This window comes from Microtus oregoni, unplaced genomic scaffold (assembly GCF_018167655.1).
Source record: "Microtus oregoni isolate MIOR12 unplaced genomic scaffold, Mior012 000024F_ref0000369, whole genome shotgun sequence".
Lineage (NCBI taxonomy): Eukaryota > Metazoa > Chordata > Mammalia > Rodentia > Cricetidae > Microtus > Microtus oregoni.
Window position 1 is genome coordinate 11,376,337 of NW_024543083.1, and position 22,935 is coordinate 11,399,271.

General features: G+C 45.7%; 1 protein-coding gene across 1 annotated transcript; it reads right to left on the reverse strand.

Moving 5' to 3' along the window:
* Positions 1-907: 907 nt before the first annotated feature.
* Positions 908-4,098, reverse strand: Dkk4 (dickkopf WNT signaling pathway inhibitor 4). Its single transcript, XM_041673530.1, has 4 exons — positions 3,933-4,098; positions 2,816-2,966; positions 2,207-2,359; positions 908-1,158 (listed from the first exon to the last, which is right to left on the reverse strand). Exons 1-4 carry the CDS (start codon positions 4,041-4,043, stop codon positions 908-910), a joined length of 666 nt encoding a protein of 221 aa, XP_041529464.1. The 5' UTR covers positions 4,044-4,098.
* Positions 4,099-22,935: the final 18,837 nt, after the last annotated feature.

Here is a 22,935-nt window from a genome sequence, read left to right on the forward strand (position 1 = left end):
CACCAGGGCTGCATAGTGAGACCCTGTCTAAAGATAGAAAAGGGCTGGAGAGATGGCTCAGCGGTTAAGAGCATTGCCTGCTCTTCCACAGGTCCTGAGTTCAATTCCCAGCAACCACATGGTGGCTCACAACCATCTGTAATGGGTCTGGTGCACTCTTCTGGCCTGCAGACACACACAGACAGAACATTGTATACACAATAAATATTTTTAAAAAAAGATAGAAAAGAAAAAAAATGAGGTGACTTCATTAATGTAACTTTTTTCTTTGACCCGTTTTCTGCTTGCAATACATACTAATAGCTAGAAGAACAGGCGTGCGCTTTATCTTGGAAGTAGCAGCCCCTCACCTGAAATGACACGTGACTTATGGGATGGGCACATTCATATTTGTCTGCTAGGCAGGTCACTGTATATCAAAGATCACATGGTACACCCACATACGATTTCAATTTTTAGGAAAGATTTATTTGGACAGATTGAATTGGCTGTATCAGAATTGTTTTATTGTAGAATCATGTCAGTATTCTAGACAGGAGACAAAAAGCATCTCGTAGTACTCTGGTTACTGTGTATTTCAGTTGCTAGGTTTGGTTCTATATTTATGCTGGGTATAGTGCTCGTCGGTTATCCCAACCTGGAGCTTGAGGTAAGAAGACAGTGAGTTTGAGGCTGCATAGCTGACTTTGAAACCCTGTCTGAAAACTCCTCCCTCTACCTGAAGAAGTACCCAAAAGGCAGAAGCAGGCGGATCTCTATGAGTTCAAGATAGCCAGGTTGACAGCAAGTTCCAGCCCAGCCGGGGCTACACAATGAAGCTCCGTCTCAAAAAAAAAACAAAATAAAAAAATAACAATAATAAAATTAGTGCCTGGCTGTGAGTCCCGTGTTTACAGCCGTGTTACAGTCATATTCTCTGGCATACTCTTAGCCGTGTCTGTTGCTGGTTTCCAGTCACCTGACTTCGACACACTAGTCCAGGACCGCAGTCACAGCGCTGAAAGATTTCGGGGGCTTGGGCAGCGTCCTTCTGCCCTCTCCTGGAGCAGACCTGCCCCTCGAGTAGAACCGGCTTGCAAATTTTTGTCCAAAAATGGCGAGCACAGCAAAGTCCAGGGTCACAGTCGGAAGTTCTCAGACAGCTTTCTCCCTCCTGTCCTGTAACAAGTTAGACGTGGCTTTAGTGGCAGGTGGGCAGCATTGCTTGTGGCAGCAGAAGAGTTAAGGGGGTGTGCGTTGTTCTAATGGATCTAGGAATGAAGGCTACAACCTAAAGATAGCAGCAGCCAACAGGACCCATGGGTCTCACACAATGAAGGAAAATTCTAGCCCTTCCTAATAGGGTTTATTGTTTGTCTTATTTAAGTCAAGACATCAAGAAAAGAAGGAGCTGACATTGGTGATGCATGTCTTAAATCCCAGCACTCGGGAGGCAGAGGCAGGAGGATCTCTGTGAGTTTGAGGCCAGCCTGGTCTACAGAGTGAGTTCCAGGACAGCCAGAGCTACACAGAGCAACCATGTCTCAAAATTACAAAAGGAAGAGAAGGAAAGAAGGGATTTCCAGGCCTGAGAAATAGGTAACATTCCACAAAGTTTTGCTAATGTAATTTTTAGTGTATATGTAATGTATGGGACAGCTAACCCAATGACATAGGCAGGGAAGGCCATTTTACCACTTCACTTTCAAATATTCTGTGATCTCAAAGACTGTCATTTGGTACTCAAATTTTGTTTAAAAAAAAATTCTTTCAATCAAGTGTGGTAGAAAATCCCTTTAATCCCAGCAGAGGCCGTTAGCGCTCTGATATATAGTGAGTTCCAGGGCAGCTAGGGCTGCATAGACCCTGACTCCAAATAACAACAAAAATCCATTTTGTATTTTGTACAAGGTTTGATCTGTGTATGCTGAGGCTAGAGAAAGGGGAAATGGCACTTGTTACACCCCAGCATCGTGAAAGGGTGTGTGTGTGTGTGTGTGTGTGTGTGTGTGTGTGTGTGTGCACAGATGCGTGTGTGTAATTGAACACTGGAAAAAATTTTTTCCTAAGCACTTATTACAAGGGTCTTGTCCTGGCCTAGCCAGGGGAGCCTCTTGAGTTGTTCCAAGAGTTCACAGACATGGAGAAGGAAGTTAGTGTCAGCCTGTGAGGCTGGGAGCAAGAAAATTGTTTTTCAAATAAAATGTGCTCAGAATGATGTCCTTACCTTTACTGCTCTGTGATTTCTTAACACTGGGCTTCCCCTGAGGTCTGTTTTCCTCTGTGGGCCGTTTGGCGGTTCCTTCTGCATCGGTGCCATCTTGGTCGTCAGTGTTTCTGCCCATTACTGGCCTTGTGTCTTCCACAGCAGTGCAAACATCTGGGGGGTAGACAGCTTTAGTCAGTGTTACTAAGAGACACGTACAGGTGTGCAGTTACTGTATTGCTAAAGGATTTGTAGCTCTCCTACCTTATATTTTATATTTCTGATGCATAAATTATGTCTCACACATACACACACACACACATATATATATGTAACCATGCTTACATGCTCACATACAGCAAATAATTAATAAAGATCCAAGTGTAAATGGGAAGATCCAAACCAGCCTACTTTGACTCTCTCTCCTTCAGAATCATTTTACCCATGTCACTGGTAAAAGGTGTTGACAGGTAATAATTTGTTTCCTCAACACAGACAGCTGCACCGATCTCCTCCATCCAGACCCAACAACACCCTAGGGCCTGTCTCCCGCGAACTGTCTTAGCCTGTGTGACTCCCACGGTGCCTTCGGATGGCAGCCCCCACAGCTTGGAGCCCCGGGTCACTCACCATTCACACAGACGGTTCCCGGGCAGCACATGGCGCTCCTCTGGCACCTCCTCCGAGCTCTGCGGCACGTGGCACAGAGCGACCTGTCGTCGTGCAGCATGAAGCAGAATTTTCCTGCACTGCAGTCCTTGTCTAATGCACACTGTGAGCCCTGCAAAGACAAGCTTGTCACGGGCTGGGAAATCCAGTGAGACAGAAGAGGTCTGTAGCCAACACATGGGCTGGGGTGGAGTGGGAGGGGGGCCGTTGAGATATTGTGGCAAGCTTTGGGCACCATCTCTATTTTTCACCATGATTGATTTTCTCCCAAAAAAGAATACATTAAATTCCCCATGAGAAGACCTTGGTTGCTTGCGTTTGAAAACTTGTCTTTAATCAATTATGGACCAGCCAACCTCCAACCCGTTTTACTTCAAAACTCAGAATTTAATGTTTTTATAGTCTCCTGGAAAATCAGTTTTCCCTGTGTGTCTTAGAGATGACAGATATAATTTTGAGTCTGCTTGTCACTACACCAGCTCCTCCCCAACTATCCTTCATTCTGTATGCAGTGTGCACACCACATAGAATAGAGTGTGATGTATAGTATACACAAATGATAATGGCTCCTCAAAAGTAGACTATTGCAATAATGTGTCGTGTCCTGATGTGTTTAAGCCCTAATTCCTACATACATGCTGTGTAGCCTTGGTCCGAATTCCTGCCTTCTTCATTGCTAAATAGGAAGCTGTGCCTGTCTCGAGATGTGAGGAAGGCAAATGACCGCAAAGGCCTAGCCCGCAGTACCGCTTTCCTTAGACACTGACTGACCGCAAAGGCCTAGCCCGCGGCACCGCTTTCATTAGACACTGACTGGTAGGCAAAGTCGGAGCCCTGGCCTGAAAACTGCTCTACGGCCGTTTTCCCTGGCTTTTTGAAAGATTTCGTCTGCAATTTATGGTGGCCTCTGACTCGCTGTCAGCTCCTTATTCTGCCTTCCCTGCCTCCCGAGTGATGGGATGGCAGGAGAACTGGGTTTCATGTACAAGCTCAGTTAACCTAGAGGTGAGGGTGTCCTGCCTGACACACGTCATCGTTACTGCGGGTCTCAGTGCTGCCTTACTCTAGCTGAACTTACCTTCCCAGTGCCTTGCACATCAGTAGAGCTCTTGATGTTGTTGAAATCCAGAACCAGCGCTCCCAGGGGTGAACAGAACCAGCTGAGTCCAAGCAAGGCCACCAGTACCATCCTTCAGTCACTCAGGTCTCTCGGAAGTTCCCAGTATACCCCTTGCGTCTTCTGAGGCTGGGTTGCTGCAAACCCGGAGCTGAGTGGTCCTGCCGAGCTATCTGCAAGTCGCTGGGAGCAATCGGCAAGTCGCCTCGCCGGGGAGCGGAGCGGCCTTTTCTGAAAGAGAAGCGATTCTGCCCAAGGACTGTGTGCTAAATGAGACAGGCCGGGTCTGACCAGCACGCTTTTCCGAAACTATTTATAGCCAGATGCGGCCCCTCTTCTCCCTTCCAGCCCACTCGTTTCCTTCCTTTTTACCCCACACAGGCTACAACAGATCCCTTCAAATCTTTGATCAATAGTTCAAAACAAGGACTCAGTGGAAGGAGACCAGAGGCAGGGCCATAGCGGCTGCTCCTCCAGGCAGGAATCCCTCTTAATTATCGCATGCATATCAAAGTCAGTTCAAAGGACTCCCGGGAGAGAAGGATGTTGGTATCAAAGGCAGTCCTTGATAATCACCTGCATTTCCGACCCTCAAACCTTTGGGGGGAGGGGCAGACTAAGATATGTTTTCCCAACTAGTTGTACTCAAAGAAAAAAAGAATGACTCACAGTGGCCCATATGCTGTAGCTGCTTAAAAGGAATAAAATCAAACTAATGAATCACTGAATCTACCCTGAAGCCTACAATAGAGAAGGGTGTCTTTTCCTTAGTCCTGCCGTCTGCCCTCAAATGTCCCAACAGGTTCATTGTGACTGTGGCATCCATCGCCTGCCCTGTTAAGACAAGTGTCACTTGGGGAATCTCTCTTCTTACAATGAAAACTGAGCTGTTTGAAGTCAGAGTTGTTTTCCTAGGGAACTAATGGGGTTCCCTAGGAAATATCTGATTTTATTTTCAAATGACTTAACTCCTTTTTAAACTGATATAGAAAAGCACCTTAACTTCCAGCGCTTGGGAAGTGGAGGCAAAAGGATCCAGAGTTCAAGGTCAGTCTTGGCTACATAGCAAGTTGGACCCGGTAACAAAAAATAATAATGATTTTTTTTTTTTTTTTTTTTTTGGTTTTTCGAGACAGGGTTTCTCTATGGCTTTGGAGCCTGTCCTGGAACTAGCTCTGTAGACCAGGCTGGTCTCGAAGATTTTATTTTTAACTATGCACACGTGAGTGGGGGTGTGTGTGCGCATATGGTTCAGTGCCTAGGAGAGGCCAGAAGAGGGCGTGAGAGGCCCTGGAGGTGAACAGGTGGTAAGGCTGCCTGATGTGGGTGCTTTTCATTACCCAGACATCTCTCCAAACCCTAAATTGAGTTATTTTTTGTTTTGTTTTAGTTTTTTGAGACACGGTTTCTCTGGGTAGCCCTGTAGAACCTGCTCTGTAGACCAGGCTAGTTTTGAACTCACAAAGATCCTCCTGCCTCCACCTCCTCGAGTCCTAGGATTAAAGGTGTGTGCCACCACTGCCTGGCTTCCGAAATGAAATTTTTAAAATATCATTTTAGTTTTGAAATGGAGTCTTGGTGTGTTGCCCAGGTTACCCTCAGACTCCTGGCTCAAGCATCTCTTGGCCTCCACCTCCGAGTAGCAAGGACCAAAGCACCACCTGGGGCTGCCAGAGAAGCGAAAGGGGTAATTGAAGTGTGTGCTTCTCCGCGCGTTCTGAACACTTTAAAGAGAAAGCAAACTCGATGTGGGAGGAAAAAGTCCTATTAGTCCTTCACATGGCTGTCATTCTTTTCAGGGTGAACTCAGCGTAGAACTGTCTAAAACCTACCAAGTCAGGGGGCTGGAGAGTTGCCATTAAGAGCACTGGCTGCTCTTACAGAGGACCTTGGGTTCAACCCCCAGCACCCACAGGGAGGCTCACAGTCATCCGTAACTCTGGTACCAAGGAGTTGGATGCCCTCTTCAGGTACCAGGCACACACGTGGTGCTCAAACATAGACACAGGGAAAACACTTGGACGTAAGATATAAAAATCTTTTAAAAATAGATAAAATCTAACAAGATCAATATTTTCTGTTAAATGGGGAGGGCCCCGTGGCTTTGCTGGGTCTTCCTGCAGTGCTCCCACCCAGCCAGGGACCCCTGTGACACACTGAGAAGCTGAGGACACTGGACACTCTCAGCTGAGAGCTCCCCAGCAGGGATCTGCTCTCAAGCTACTGGGGGGGGCAGGTATGAAGGGGGTAGGGAGGGAGCGGGGAGGGAGCCGGGAGGGGGCGGGGAGGGGCTTTCTGTCCAGCCCCTTCCAGGCAGCTCAGCAATGCTCCTATGTATGCACTGGGCGTTCTCTTCTCCAGTTTGTTCTGGCCTCGTTTGCTCTGCTAACATCAAAACCCTTAGGCAATTCAATAAGCCTGGGGAGCAGGGGAGTTACAGAGCCCATTTTGAAGGTAGAATGGTCTGAGCCTAGCCAGGAAAGAACTCCAGCTGCCTTCCGTGTGCCGGTTCTGCTTCTTGCCCCTGCCTGAACTACAGAGAGCGTCAGGGAACCCAAGACTTTAGGGTACTGACACATGAAAGACAGAAAGGAGATCCTGGAACGTCAAGTTCTTATGACCGACTGTCAGAAATAAACTACAAAACAGGGTCTGGAGTCCAGAGAAGGAGCCTCGGATGGATGGGTGGTGTCCTTTCATTATGACAGGCACTGAAAAATCTAATGCAGGCATAACTTCAGAGGGGACACCATATAGACCTTCTAAAGAAAAAGGCTCTCAGGATAATTGTTGGAGTAGGGTACTTGCTGATTCCCAGGCGCCTGGCTAGCTTAGACCCGAAATAGTCACACAGAAACTATTAATTAAATCACTGCTTAGCCCATTAGCTCTAGCTTCTTATTGGCTAACTCTTACATATTAATTTAACCCATTTCTATTAATCTGTGTATCGCCACGTGGCAGTGGCTTACCGGCAAAGTTTCGGCATGTCTGACTATGGCAGCAGCTCCATGGCATCTCCCTGACTCTGCCTCTTTTCTCCCAGCATTCAGCCTAGCTTTCCCTGCCTACGTAAGTTCTGCCTTGCTATAGGTCCAAAGCAGTTTCTTTATTCACTAATAGTAATCACAGCACACAGAGGGGGCTCCCACATCAGGCAACTGATATTTGAGCTGATTTCTGTGGGATATAGCAGAGGCACATGGCAGTCAGGGAGTGGTGGCGTGCCTTTTGTGCCAGCAGGTAGATCTACGTGAGTTCAAGGCCAGCCTGGTCTACAAAGAAACCCTGTCTCAAAAAACAAAACTGAATAAAAGATGGATGATGGGTTCTGGTTCTGGATATAAGTACTCTAGGCTGGAAAGGAGATGGGGCATCAGGATAACGATTTGATTCAAGGAAAGCTCTCCACCTTTGTAGGATGCCTGATATCAAGATGTGAGATTAACTATGCTTCCCATGAAAAACACCTTCCACTCTCTTAGACAGAGAGGTTATGGGCCAGACTAACACTGGAAAGTGTCTCTGTCTGTTGTTCTGGGTCTCTTTGTTTCATTTCTTTCTCTGTCTACACACACACACACACACACACACACACACACACTACTGAACGAATAATGTTGGCTTCAGGGTCAAACAGACCCAATTTGGTCACCACCCTGGCTTCCTGGCTCTACTTTCTGTTCCTCCAAACAGCACTCAGAAAACTCCCCTCTGCTTGGCTACTTAGGTTTTCACCTAGGTGGCAAGCCCTGAGAGTGTCGGGCTAATCGATCTTTGGATCCTTAGATTCAAATACTAAGCACATAATAAAAGCTCAAAAATAAATCAACACAGGATTTTGCACAACAGTCCAGGCTGCCCTGGGGACTGTCATCTTCAGCCTCCGTTTGGGATCTGCAAGTATGAACCACCATACTTGACAAAGCTCTGAGACTTTTTATGTGGCATACAATTGCAGAAATAAATAGATCTATGTGATCTTTTTGATGTAGCATGTTGCCAAGGCAACTTCCAGAAGAATGAATTTATTTTGGTGTAGGGCTCCTTGAGTCCCTGATGGCAGGGACAGTCTGGCAGCAGGCATCAGTCCTAGCAGCCAGGAAGAGAAAACTTAGACCTCATATCTTCAGCCACAGGCCCGACACAGAGCAAACCAGAAGTCTGTGCCCAGTCTCAATGCTTGCCCCCAGAGACACACTTCCTCCAGAGAGGCCACACAGCCCTCCTGAAAGAGCAACACCAACTGGGAATCAAGATCTCAAATGCCTGAGACTGTGGGGGATAGTTCTGATTCAAACCATCATACCTGCTTCCCCAAATGGTGGTTTTGACTGTTAAGTGTCTTCTGCAGGTTCATGTGTTTGATCACTTGGCCCCTAGTTGGTTTTGTTATTCTGGAAAACTGTGGAACCTTTAGGAAGTGGATAGAGCCTTGCCAGAGGAAGTGAACCATTGGAGATGGACTTTTATGTTTGGTAGCATGGCCCTGTGTCCTGCCCAGTCTCAGCTGTGGACTGTGGACAGAATGTGACGAGCCACCTCATGCTCTTTCACTGTGCCTTCCCCACTGTGGTAGACTCTATCTACCCTTAAAGCACAAACCTTCCCTCCCTCCGTCAAAACTGGTCACGCTGATAAGAAACGCCTCGGCTCCCCACTTCCCCGGCCACTGCTTCCTACCACCTAGTAAACTCTAGCAGCTAGTAATCACTGTGCTTTGCTATGCTCGGTGCGGTCAGCAGAAAAAAGTCTCCCCCAATCTCAGGCCTCATTTTATAACAAGGCTCCCATTTCTGACACTGAAAAGTCAGAAGAGGGGAAATCTGAGGGCAGGGTGATGTGGAAAACGACTTTGGGGTATTTTCGAATCTGCCAAGACCATTGCCCATCAGTAAACCACGGTGTTCCTCACCTGGGAGACCGTCTCAACCATTTTAGGACTGGAGAGGGAACAGTGGGGAGAAGACAGGAAAGAGAGCAAGAAAAGATTTAAAGGGGCCTGCTGTCTTCTAGCTCGGATCTGAAGTAGCTTCCAAGGCTCGTGGAGCTGGACGCTTGGTCAACAGAGAGCATTGGCTGTGGGGCTTCCTCAGGGGGGACGTTGTCACCAGCCAAGGGCTCCACACAGCACCAATGGTTGCTTAAGGAGTGAGTTCATCTTGAGACTTCCACCCAGGCCAAACCAAGACTCATGGCTACTACAAAGAAATGGATCTCAGGGAGAACCAAATAGGAAGCAAGTTGGGTTTAATTGTTAGTTGTTGTTTGAGATATGGTCTGTCTATGTAGTCCTGGCTGTCCTGGAACTCTCTATGTAGACCAGGCTAGCCTCAAAGTCACAGAGTCCTTCTGCCTCTGCCTCCCAAGTGTTAGAATAAAGGTGTGCACCAATATATCTGGGCTTTTCAGGAAAAAAATTAAGTTACATTTATGCGTACGAGTGTGGTGGGGGGGCACATGGTGCCACACACCATTACTTGGGTGCAGAGGTCAGAGGACAACTTTCCGTGTAGATTTGCTTCTTCTGTGATGTAGTTCCCGGGGCTGAGCTTCGGTCATCAGCCTTAGCAGCAAACCCCACCCACTGAGCCACCCAGCCGCCCAGAGGTCCACTTCCTTTACAATGGATGCTTCTGGCTCCCAGGTTGCATCTCTAGTGGTTCCCGAGGAACTTTTCTGACCTCTGCCTTCTGACATTTGCCCGCATACGATAATTTATAGTGATGTTAAAAGCTAAAGAATTTTTCTGAGTAAACAGGATTATGAGGCAGATTTAGGAGAGGCACTGTTTGTATTTTAGGGGAAAGATCCTAAAAACTCAAGGCTGGGCTTCATTTTAGCCATAAGTGAGTACAATCTAGTTACTGCCCTTGATGGTCTAGGCGGAGGTGTCTTTGAGAATGAAGCATCTGGCCCTGAGAGAGCACAATTTATTAATGATCTTTCACAAGATGCCTTTGGGAAATGCATTCTTCTCTGTGGGCCATTAGGTTCTTTTATATAGAGAGGCTTACATTTAGTTATTTACTAGGGTGGGCAAGGGGACACACAAGTGTCAGGGAGGTCACCGTTTTCTTCTTCCACCACTGTGGGTGCCAGGCTCAATGACTGCCTGGGCTCGCAGAGACACCTCACCAACCCAGGCTTAGGCTCTTATCAGTGTAGTCGAAGGTCTCCCAACTATGTCAGCGGTAAAAATACATCGGGTCTGGGGTCCAGACTCCCCTTCCTCTCCCAGCCTGTTCTCCCTGGGTTGCTATCATTCCCTGTCTTTCTCTTGTGCCTCAGTGTGACTCCCACCGGTGGCTCACTCGGGACAGATCTTGGAGGTATAGCCCACCCCGCTTGAAATTTGAGCCGCAGTGTGACCAGGAGGTGTGAACTCCCAGTGTCGCAAGCCACAGTGCACAATGTCATGATGTGCTCTGTCTCCAGAAGCTACGAGCAAAAATAGACCTTCCCCTTGAGCGTTTTCTGGCCTGGCATTTTGTTGCAAGAACAAAGGAGCCGTCCTGTCCTTGGTCAGTCCACTGAAGATCGCATGAGGCCTACAGCAGTCAAATCCTTGCACAGCCCTGCCGGGACCTTGAACAGCAAGCACCTCCCTAACTTAGCTGTCTTTTGAAGAGTCACTACACAGGACCCGCTAGCTGCAGAACAAAGCAAACCTCTCGTGCAGCTGGCCTGAGATGCTGTCATTGTCATGCCCCAAGGCAAGGATTATGGTTTAATTGAAAAGATCAAGCTATCCCTCTTAGTTTGTAGTAAACACCTGGGCCCAGAGAACTCTACTGTGAAATGCTGTTGAGAAAGCTGAGGGGAAAGGAGAATTCCCCAGAGAAATTTCCAAAGGTTCCTCTTTCGGCACTTCAGGCCTGATCGTTCCTCACCCAGGGGAGAAGAGCAGATTTATGCCGACACCTGTATTCTCCCAAATTCGAGCCTCGGAAGTTCAGACCCAAGGCAGCGTGTAGATGGATGATTTATGTTCAGTTAGGAATGAGGATCTTTGTTATGGTTCCTGTGTCAAAGCCAGTTTTACTTCCATAAATTTTGCTTTTCTCAAAAGAAAATCAAAGGAACTGAAATGGGCAAGCCTTTGGCAGCATCTCACAGGAAATGCTCAGTAAAGTCAGAGAGGAGAAAAGGCACGCTGAGGGTTAGGGGAGGCGAGCAAGATTGATGGCACAGTCAAAACGTGAGCGGTTCTAGTGTCCCTGGTTGGTGTGTTGGTGAGAAAGGAAAGCTAGCTCCAGAAAAGGCTGATGAGGAGCTGTCCGGCAAGCCTCAGCAGAGTGTGGTGTGGCTGGCCAGTGTGGACCAGAGAGCACTGCATCCAAGGACAGCTCCTTCCTCAGGTTAAATGGTAATAGGGAAGTCTTGCTACCTCTCAACCTCACTTCCTCTTGAGCCTCAGGCTCCTCACACCCGTCTTCTATGGTGTCACGGCATGTTTGCCCTGGCTCTCCAGTGGCCAGCTCTAGCAAACACTGTCCGGTCCACGCTCTTGGTAGACAACGATTTTAGACTTATGAAGTAAAAGGGTGCTGTTAAGGGCTCCCCTCTTCCAGAAGACAGTGCTAAGCTGTCTGCCTTCACACAGGGGTCCACGGTCAGTAGCACTGGGTTCCCTAGACCTTCCTTCCTACTGTCTTTTGTTCTGAAATAAAACATCCCCGATGCTATTTTTTTTTTACCGTTTCTAGATTTCTCCACGTCTCACCTGCCCCTCCCTCATCACGCACACTCTCTCCTGTCTGGCTTTTCTGGGCCACAGTGACACACACTGTACCAAGTACCTGCAAAGGCGACAAGAGACCCTAGGAGAGGTAAGAAAAGAGAAAAATGAAACTGGCCATATCTCAACAACTCTCTTTTGGTTGGTGAAGGGCCAGACTTGAGATAGGGATATTGTTCATCGGGATGGATTGTTACCTGACTCTTTCTCTAGTGTCCTGTTCTCAATGTCACCGTGCATTCCAGAAAAAAAAAAAAAATGGTTGTGTTTCAAGAGTAACCCACGGATGTCTTCTTTGTCTCTTCTCTTCCTCTTCAATTATTGTTGTTGTTGTTTTTATTATTATTTTGAGACAGGACCTCACTGTTGTGACGATACAGCATGAGTTGGGATCTTTGTGGTGTCCCATGGCAGGTGGGTCCAAACCGCTGCGGGTGCAGACAGAGCTTGAGTGTGGACTTGATTGAGAGGAGATGAGGGTGGGAGGGAGAGAGGGAGGGAGAGAGAGAACAGCAGAAAGGAAGAGAGAAGGGAGTGGGCAGAGCTTGTCTCTTAAGGGGACCTTTGCACCTGAGTACAGACTAGGACCCTGGGCTGGCCAGGGTACTGCCTGTGTACATCCTGCCAGATGACAGGGCAGGCCAGCATAATGCCTGAATCCTAACAACCGTCTGGCCTCGAAGTCCAGGACATTTCTGGGCTTGCATCTCACTGTCTCTGCCTCCCAAGGACTATGGTTGAGGCCTGCGCCCCGTGCTCTGCCTCAGCCTGAGTCCTCGAGGACCTCCAGTCCTTTGAGATCATCGTAGGCGACATCTTCATGGTTCCTTGACTCGTTAGATTTAGGCTAGGGGCCAATCGAGCCTCACCAGAATGCAGGAATCACCTCCGCCTCCGACCTCACTGGCATGAAGAGACCCTGGGAGCCTGCCTGTGAATCTGTCCTGCTCTAACATGCTTCCCAAGTCCTGGGAGTTCAGTAGAGCAATGCTAAATCCCTGAGCAGACAGTTGCTTGGGGTACATCCATCAGCACCCCTCCCTGTCTCTGTCCTCATAGTGGACCCCTGTTGTTTACAAAGAGAGAAAGACACATTACTAAAAGCCTGTCTTAGAAGGTGGCACTCTCTGACAGACTCTGCAGGTGCCTGGATTCCAGGAGAGCTACCTAATTCCTCTGCAAACGAAGCTGGCAGACCTTAAATTACCAGACCCCTAGCACACAGCCCACCCGCAGAACGAATTCACTGTAACTAAACGTGCTCCTCCTCCACAGCTCCCCTCCCATCCTCTAAGCCTCAGGTGAGTAAGGTTCCCTCCTCTCTTCCTCCTTCCCTTCCCCAAAGCGTCACAGTAGGCGTCTTTACTCACTTTGGATGATCTGAAATCCTATCCTTTTTCTATTGTCCTGATGCTCTTTCTGGTGTTAAGTAAAACTGTGATCTCAATGCGCCCCGGGGTCCCCTATAGCATTGGCAACCTTATATCCTTTACCTCCTTTATGTTAAGAATATAAACACCACGCAGGAAAGAGAGGGGACTGGAAGAACAGAAGCCACACAACTCGGAGTTCCTGCTTATTCTCTATCATTGTCTTGACTTCATCATGACTTCATCTCCCATATTCTTTTCCATCTTCTTCTGTTATCTTTTTAAAATATATTTATTGTGTGTAGTGTTCTGCCTGCATATATGCCTGCAGGCCAGAAGAGGGCACCAGATCTCATTACAGATGGTTGTGAACCATCATGTGGTTGCTGGGAATTGAACTCAGGACCTCTGGAAGAAGAGCACTCAGTGCTCTTAACCTCTGAGTCACCTCTCCAGTCCCCTCTCTCTTTTATCTTATTTCTCTTTATTCTCTTATTTTTCTTCTTATATCCTCTTGAAATATGTATGTATATATGTATGTATATTTTAAATTTATTTTGAGACAAGGTCTTACTATGTAGCCCTGGCTAGCCTGTAACTTACTATGTAGATCAGGCTGGCCTCAGACTCACAAGTCTGCTTGCCTCTGCCATCTGAGTGCTGGGATTCAAGGCATGCTCCAACACACCCAGCTTGTCCTCTATAATTTGATGGGGCTCCTATTAAGGACAAAGAGACAGTAGTTTGGGGAAGCGCTAGCAAGGAGTTGGCTGTTATCTAAGGAGCTTTGTTGGGAGAGTCGGTTTCACAAGCAGGACAGCCAGGATTGGTATAGCCGCCAGACAGTGCCCTACCCTGAGTTACTTCATATTGTATCAAACAATAGTTTTTAAGACTGTCCCTTGCCCTAGGAGGCTCCGTTTTACAAGCAGCTTTTGAGCCCATTTGAGGGAGGAGGATAAACATGGTTCTCTAGTGGCTCATAACCACGTCACCTGTCTAGTGCCCATCCAGTCTGTTCAGCACAGGCTGGTAAAAGATTTATCCCCAGGAGTAGAGAGGAAGCCACCATAGACATATATTGTACACCGAGACGGTAGGGCAATGTGGGTGTGTTAAAACCACACGAAGGAGGTCAGACCTAAGAATTTACCAGTGTGGACAAGAACCTGAACCGAAGCTGTGTCTACAAGGCCTAATTGGAACGTCCACGACTGTGCAAAATTTGGAATGTTACTGTAGGTCTGGAAGCCTGATTACAATTTCTCCTGGGCTATCTTTGGTTCTGCAAAGAGCCATGTGCCAGATCTAACATCTTGATACACATAGTAAAACCTTTGGAATATAGAGAAGAGGAGAGAAAGGGAAGGCGATACACATAGTAAAACCTTTGGAATATAGGGGAGAGGAGAGAAAGGGAAGGGAGCGGAGAAAAATATATAGCTCATTAAAAACTATTTTAAAAAACCCTTGGAAGTATTAACATAGCTAAGTCTTCCACCAGTTGGAAGGGCTAAGAATACTATGAGTAACATCTGAGACCTAGAGTTGAGATTCCCCCACCTGCAGTACCCACCTCTCTGATGTCTCCACCAATGCATTTTAAGAAGGCTTTGATTACTTTCTTTGTTCTGTTACCATAAAAACTCTGCTAAACTGTTTCCATGTTGGAACATTGTATTTGGGTGAGACCTAAATCTATGTTTCTGGGCCATGGTCACTCCATTTTTCAGTTCCAGAATAAATTATTCCTTATTTCCTGTGTTTTTGCATTGATACCACACACACCGGAGCAAGGAAAGCCTTATAGATCCCTTGTATGAACCCCATAAAGTGATGGAGACCCAACGTTGACATGGTATGGCCTCACACCAATCTACCATCTGACATCTGGTTTGTGGCAGCTATGGACATCCCGCGGTCCCTGGACTTTCAGCTAACGTGGCTTCCTGTGGTTGGTTCTGTCTGTCTGTCCATCCACCTAGTCACTTGTAGAGCGGAGTCTGAGGTCTCCTGGTCTGAGCTTCAGCTCAGCCATCTACAGCTTTGCTCTCAAGCCTGACCCCAGCAGCTCCCTCTCTCCCTCCCAGTACTCATCCAGTTCACTATCTTCTCAGTGGAGCATCTTTTACCACCTCCTCCTGAAACCTTCTGAGCTCTGCTGCAGCCTCCTCAACTTGTATTCATTCTGAAAACCACATATATAGACACATGGGCATAATTACTGTGTGGTACATGATTTAAGAGTTAACGTTAATAATTGAGAGCACCCAGGCATGGTGGTGCACTCCTTGAATTCCAGCACTCAGGAGGCAGAGGCAGGTTGTTCTATGTGAGTTTGAGGTCAGCCTGGTCTACAGAGCAAGTTCCAGGACAGGTTCCAAAGCTTCAAGAGAAACCCTATCTCGAAACACACACAAAAAAGCAACCCCATGTAAATAATGTATGTGTGTGTATAGTCATATACCAAGATAGATTTTTTTTAAATAAAAATATTGTGTACCATTGGTTAGACAACACTTTAATCATTTAGAAATACTTAATCCGAAAATCTGTACTTTTACAGACATGGTTTTTAATACAAAGTAGAAGACCTTTGCTCTTCTGCACCAGGCTTCAGTCTTTCTCCTCCTCCAGTGTGATATCGCCAAGAAATTCCAAATTCTTGAAGTCCCTTATGTCAATAGTTTGATAGAGAAAGGAAGGGAAGTGAGTATCTCTCTCTCTTAAGAATGTTATTTATTTTATATTTATGGGTGTTTCCCTGTAAGTAGAACTGTGGACTGTATGCATACAGTGCTGGTGGAGGCCAGAAGGAGACATTTGACCTGGAAACAGAGTTACAGGTGGTTGTCAGCCACCTTGAGGGTGCTGGGGCCTGAATCTGGGTCCTTTGCAAGAGCAGGGAGTGCTCATAACAGGTCGTCTGTATAAGCCACAGGGATTAAGGAAGAGGGCCTTGGAAAGAAAGTAAGACACATCCCAGACATGAGTGCAGGCTTCTCAAAAGACTGCAGGTTATTGCTTTGACAATAGTCTGTATTCTACTTCGGTGGGTTTTGAAGCTATTATCATCAAAGGGTTACAAAGTACCATATTTGACAGGATTACAAGTGAGAAGATGCTAGATCACTGAGATGAAAGACAGAAAATCTCCACTCTAAAAAAATTAATAATCTTCTTTGGGAGATTACCAGAAAGATATCTGTGAGAGGAGGGGGGCCCTACCTGACACTGTCACATGCAGACAGACCTTCAGCCTGGCTCATTGCTGTTTTAACATAAAAGACTCCTATGAATATGGGCAATTTGGTAGAACTCTTATTTCTCAGCTGGAGAAGACTTCATCTGGGTGAGGGGTGCCTCCCCCCGCCCACGTTGCACACCTTCTCCTGTCTTTCTAATGGTTAGTCTGGTCTGATCCCCATACACAGGGTAAAGGGTTAAATGACAGACATCATGGAGTTAATACCAACACAACCCCTTGGAGCCAGTTTAAAGCAGCTAAGGCTTAGAGGTAGAGCCACCTAGGCTAGGCATACCTGGAACCCTTTCTGAATTTCCTGTCTGTTCTGTGGGTTTGGTCCTAGAATCTCAAAAAACTGTCCAGATTTTGTGTTGTTGTTGCTGCTGGTGTGTATGTGTGCATGACATCTTTGTAGGGACACACTGTGTGAAGATGCATCTCTGTTTTACCTTCTGATTGGTTTAATAAAGAGCTAAACAGCCAATAGCTAAGCAGGAAATGATAGGCAGGACTTTCGGGGAAAGATTAGAATTCTGGGAAAAATAAATCTGAGGTGTGGGAGATTTGCAAGCCAGACACCGAAGAAACGGGATGTACAGTAGGAAGGAGAAGTAATGAGCCATGTGTTAGAATGCAGATTGCTATAAGAGGGTTAATTTAAGTTATAAGAGCTAGTTGGGAGGCAGAGGCAGGCGGATCTCTGTGAGTTCAAGACCAGCCTGGTCTACAGAGCTAGTTCCAGGACAGGCTCCAAAGCCACAGAGAAACCCTGTCTCGAAAAACCAAAAAAAAAAAAAAAAAAAAAGAGCTAGTTGGGAGCAAGCCTAAGCTAAGGCCAAGGTTCCATACTTAGTAAGACTCCATGTCATTATTTGGGAGCTGGCAGTCCAACGAAAGCCCAGCTATAGACACACATGCCACACATGGGTGTAGAGAAGACAACTTCATGAAGTTAATTCTCACCTTCCACCTTTATGGGTTTTCTAGTTTGATTTCCATTGATGGGATCAAATACTCACCAACTTGGGAAGGGAAGGGTTTATTTGGCTTACACATCTATATCACAGTCCATCATGGAGGAAAGTCATGGAGGCAGGAACTGAAGTAAAGCCGTGGAGGAGCATTGCTTACTGCTTATGGCTCGCTCAGTCTGTTTTCTTATGATTCCCAGGACCACCTGCCCAGGAGTGGGCTGGGATCTCTTACATAGCTCAACAATCAAGGAAACAGCACACAAATGTGATTGCGGGCCAATAGGAGGGAGGCAATTCTTCAGTTGGTGTTTCTTCCTCCCTAGTGACTCTAATTCGTGTCCAGTTGACACAAGCTGACTGGCACATGTGGGTTTTGGAGATTGAGGGTAGATCACTAAACCCCTACAGCAAGTTTTATCCACTTTCACCTCACCCACACTTTGAAAAAAACATTTAAAAATCAAAAGAAAGGTGCTCAGGGAAAGACAAGCCCACACCCAAGAGCAGGGGCACGGGCTCCTCACAGCTGTAGCTAAGTATCTTAACATTAGCCAGCTACACTATTTTGGTGGCCCCTAAATCATCTATAAGGCTAAATTGCTTTCTCTTGGCAAATGAGATTATAAATCGGCTCTGGCGTGGCTTTGGGTGTGACGATAGGATTGCACACGGGGGTTAGAGCATGACATTTTACTGTAAAGGGAGTCTCTGTGAGACCCAAGAAAATGCAGGTGTGTAGTTGGGAGGGAGAAAAAGATTAACCAGATGCTTTTGAGTGCTTCGTGATCTGCTGGCGAAAGTGCCATGGGGATCTTCCTGGAATAAATTCTCCAGCATCAGCGAGAGTGGAGGAGAGAGGTCGTTGATGGGCCAAAGCCAGTTCCTGAAAGACTCGGTATCAGGTACAGTTTGTATTTGTGTTTTATACACAAAAACCACAATGTGGAGTGAACAGCCAGCGGAGGTTTTACAGAAGTGTCTGTAGCATCAGCAGGTTGTCAAGGGCAACAGTCCATTGTTGTATCTGTTTCTCCAGGACATTCTGTCCCAGTAGCAAGGGAAGTCATGGTTGGCAAATAGGCAGGACAAGCCGTGCTTAAGTAAATCATTAAATAAATCAACACATCAGTATCTAGTAATTGACCATTTCTACCTTATTTTACCTCAAAAGGCTTCAAGGATACTCCGGATGAAAGATCTCCTTCCTATGTCCCCAAACTCCCCTGTCTTCTACCCTGTTTGGTTTCCTCCTCTGAGATTTTGATCCCATAATTCACAGGGTTTATAAAAGCTGAAGTTTGGCCATCTATAACTTTTTCACGATTATAAGTATAGACCTTTGCCTCTTCAGGGATTGAAAGTCTTTCCTATAGCCACACTGTACAGCTAACTAAGTACATCCCCAGTCTTTCCTATAGCCACACTGCACAGCTAACTAAGTACATTCCCAGTCTTACTGAGTTGCTTGTAAACCACATGGACCACATTCCAGTTTACCCCAACTGGAGGAGTGGGCCACTTTGTCCCCCTACACTGTTCTCTGTGCAAATGGAATTATAGTGTCTTATTACAGAGTGTTTAAGATGACATAGCTTATAGGTTTGTGTCTGCCCGGCCGTACTCTAACCTACATGTGATATACTGAAAACTGTCTTAGCCATACAAACACCCTGCAGGTTAAATGGTTCAGCAGTTAAGAGCATGAACTGCTTTTCTAGGGGACTCAAGTTTGATCCCCAGTAGGACAGGTGGCTCACACTGCCTGCAACTCTGGCTACAGTGGGATCCAGCTCCAGCTTCTGTACACCTGCTGTTGTGTGTGTGTGTGTGTGTGCGAAGCATTATTGAAATAATAAAAATAAATTGTAAAATTACCTTAAAAATACCTTGCAAATATTTGGACATTGAGAATGTTGGAATTCCCCAGACACGGTGTCCAACCCTGACTCAGGATGTGCTCACAACCATGTAAGGTCCTGGATGAGACTTTGGAAAATGAAGGGCAAGGTCTTTGTCCTGTACCAAATGATGGGCTGGGAGCCAGCTGCAGGTTTAGCTCAGCTTTTGCCCTGTCTGTTTGCTCCCTCTTTGGTCAGCAGTGAAGACCTAGGGCCCATGTGATCCAGAAGAATTTCCCAATTTCTGGGGGGAAATTACTCATGGAACGTCTCTCCCCTACTTGTGATTCCAGGTACTTCCCCACCTTATGAAAGTACAACAGACTTTCCTAATTATTAAAAACATGTATTTCCAAGGTTTGGAAATTTTACAAAATAAAGAAAAGTGTGAAGAAGAAAATTAAAATTATTCTCCTGTCAACATACTAAGAATTTTCTGTTTTCCCTATGCAGGCACACAAACAAACTACCCATTGACCTACGTTCTTTTCATACCTACCTGATCTGAGTCCATAGGTAGCCATGAGTTATGTCTTTAAGCCTGTAGGTACCTTTGTGTACAGCTCTCTGGACATGGGATGGTGTCCTTGGTAGCCCCTTTCGAAAGACAGACTCTTGGGAATACAGGGAGAGAAGGAATGTTGTCGCCTTTCCAAGCAAAGAGCTCTTTTAATGGCCTACGATATGACAAAGATCAGGAGTGGCCGAGTCACAGGCGGAAACAAAGACACACAAACAAATATGCACCCTACTTGTGTCCTTCAAATTCCTACGGTACATTAGCTTTTTCACAAAATTATTTATTTAATATATATGGGTGTTTTATTTGCATGTATGCCTGGTGCCTGCAGAGGCCAGAAGAGGGCGTCAGTTCCTCTGGCACTGGCGTTAAAAGAAAATGATAAACAGTGATGTGGACTCTGGGACTTGAACCCAAGTCTTCTGGAAGAGCAGCCACTGTTACCCACTCTCCAACCTTGCATATTAACGTTTATCTGTTATGAATGAATATTTCCATATGCCAAGTGCTATTAATACATTATTTAATACCTATAATAGTCCTCTGAGGTAGGTATTATTGAGTTCTATTTCACAGATATGGAAACCAAACCCCAAGAGATTGTCTCAGACTACAAAATTGGCAGAGTTGAGAAGCAAAGCCAGCCTCTTTTGACTCTAAAGCACATTTTATTTAGACTAGAGGTTATTCTGCTTTATGCTTATTATTCTGCATGTTTGTTTATGACATTTTCTATAATCTGCTTCATTCAGCAGATGTGTCCATTTATGATTCCTACTTCTTTCTAACTTGAAATGCTGCACATACAACAGGCAGATAACAATACATTCCCTATTGTATGCTGACCCTCACAGCTTTGTCTACTGTTCTTCTCCTGTGGTGATTTAAATGAGAATGGGCCCTATAGTCGCATATATTTGAATATTTAGTCACTAGGGAGTGGCACTGTTAGAAAGGATTAGAAGGATGAGGAGGTGTGGCCTTGCTGGGGTGTGTGTGACCTTGTTGGAGGTGTGTCACTGGATGTGGGCTTTGAGATTTCAAAAGCCAAAACCAGGCCCCAGCTTACTGATGTGGGATACCCCCTCTGTATGCTGTAAATATGTTTAATTGCCATTGGTTAATAAAGAAGCTGCTTTGGCCTATGGCAGGAAAGAATACAGCTAGGCAGGAAATCCAAACAAAGATGAGGGGGGAGGGGAGCAGGCTGAGTCTGGGAGACTAAAATGTGAGATAATAAACCATGAGCCTTGTGATAAGATATAAAATAATAGAACTGGGTTAATTTAAGTTGTAAGTTAATAATAAGCCTGAGCTAATAGGCCAAACAGTTTGCAATTAATATTAAGCCTCGGAGTGATCATTCAGGAACTGGTGGGTGGGAGAGAAACCTCAAGTTATAGTTTACTCTCTCTTCTGTAGATGGACATCAGGATGTAGCTCTCAGCTACTGCTTCAGCACCATGCTTACCATGCCTACCTCCATGTTCTCCGTCATAATGACAATGACTGAGCCTCTGAAGCTGTAAGCAAGCCCCAATTAAATGCTTTCTTTTATAAAGAATTACCTTGATCATGGTGTCTCTTCACAGTAATAGAACAGTGACTAAGAAGACATCTTCCCAACTTTTTACTGAAATTTCAAGAACTTATTGGAACACTTCAAGAATAGTTAATTACATGTACATTAACTCTCACCTAGATTCACTAGTTGTTAATATTTTGTCATATTTGTTCTCTCACTTCCCCCCCCCCAAACCCTTTAAGTGTTAGTGGCAGGCTGTCTCACCCCTAGCCATGTGGCAGTCTGTTTGTAGATGTCTCACCTCCTACCCTACCTCCAGTCCCTGGGGACTCAGCTGAACCTAGGTGCTGACTGACCTACCTTTCTTCCTTCTACACCATACCATTCCTCTGAGCCAAACCATGATACCTAGAAACATTCTCTACCTGTGACACAGAGTCTCTACACTGGGCTGGAACTCAGACAAGTTTTAAAAAAAAAATTCAGTGGAACAAAGAGATGATTCTTTGAGAAAATAAATAAGATTGATAAACCTTTAGCCAAATTACCTAAAAGATGGAGAAGACCCAAATTAATAAAGTTAGAGACAAAAGGGGCATATCACAACAGACACTGAGGAAATCCAAAGAATCATAGGGACTTACTTCAAAAATTGATTTTCCATCCAAGTAGAAAACCTCAGGCCGGGCGGTGGTGGCGCACGCCTTTAATCCCAGCACTCGGGAGGCAGAGGCAGGCGGATCTCTGTGAGTTTGAGGCCAGCCTGGTCTACAAGAGCTAGTTCCAGGACAGGCTCCAAAACCACAGAGAAACCCTGTCTCGAAAAACAAAACAAAACAAAAAAAAAGAAAACCTCAGAGAAATAGATACATTTCTTGGTATATAGGATCTATCAAAGTAAAACCAAGATCAGATAAGCAATTTAAACAGTCTCTTTACACCTAGTGAAATAGAAGCAGTAATTAAGCTCTGTCTTAGAATTTCTATTGCTGTGAAGGGACATCATGACCACAGCAACTCTTTCAAAGGAAACATTTCATTGGATTTTTTTAATATGTTCAGAGGTTTAGTTCATTATTATCATGGCAGGAAGCACGATGGGGCACAGGCAGACATGGTGCTGGAGAGGTAGGTGAGAGTTCTGTATCTGAATCTGGATGAGCAGACAGTAGGAAGGGGGAAGGGAGGAGAAGGGGGGTGGAGAGAGAGGGAGAGAGAGAGAGAGAGAGAGAGAGAGAGAGAGAGAGACTGAGACTATGGGGGCCATTTTCATTCAAACCACCACACCATCGTTCAGACAAAGAAGCAGCCTGCAGAATGGGAAAATAGTTTTACCAACTACACATTCTATACAAGGATAAAGAACTAAAAAAGAAAACTGGATATCAAGAAAACAAATAACCCAATTTTAAAAACTGGGATGCCAGACTAAACAGAGAGTTCTTAAAAGATGAAACTCAAATAAATGAGAAACACTTAAAAATATTCAACATCCTTAGTTATCAGGAAAATGCAATCAAAACTATTTTCAGATTTCATGTTATACCACTCATAAATTGTGAAGATAAATAAAAGAAATGACAGCTCATGCTGGCAAGGATGCAGGGAGAGGGGAGCACTCATCCATTGCTGGTGGGAGTGAAAACGTGGAGTCACTATGGAAATCAGTATGGCAGTTCCTCAGGAAGC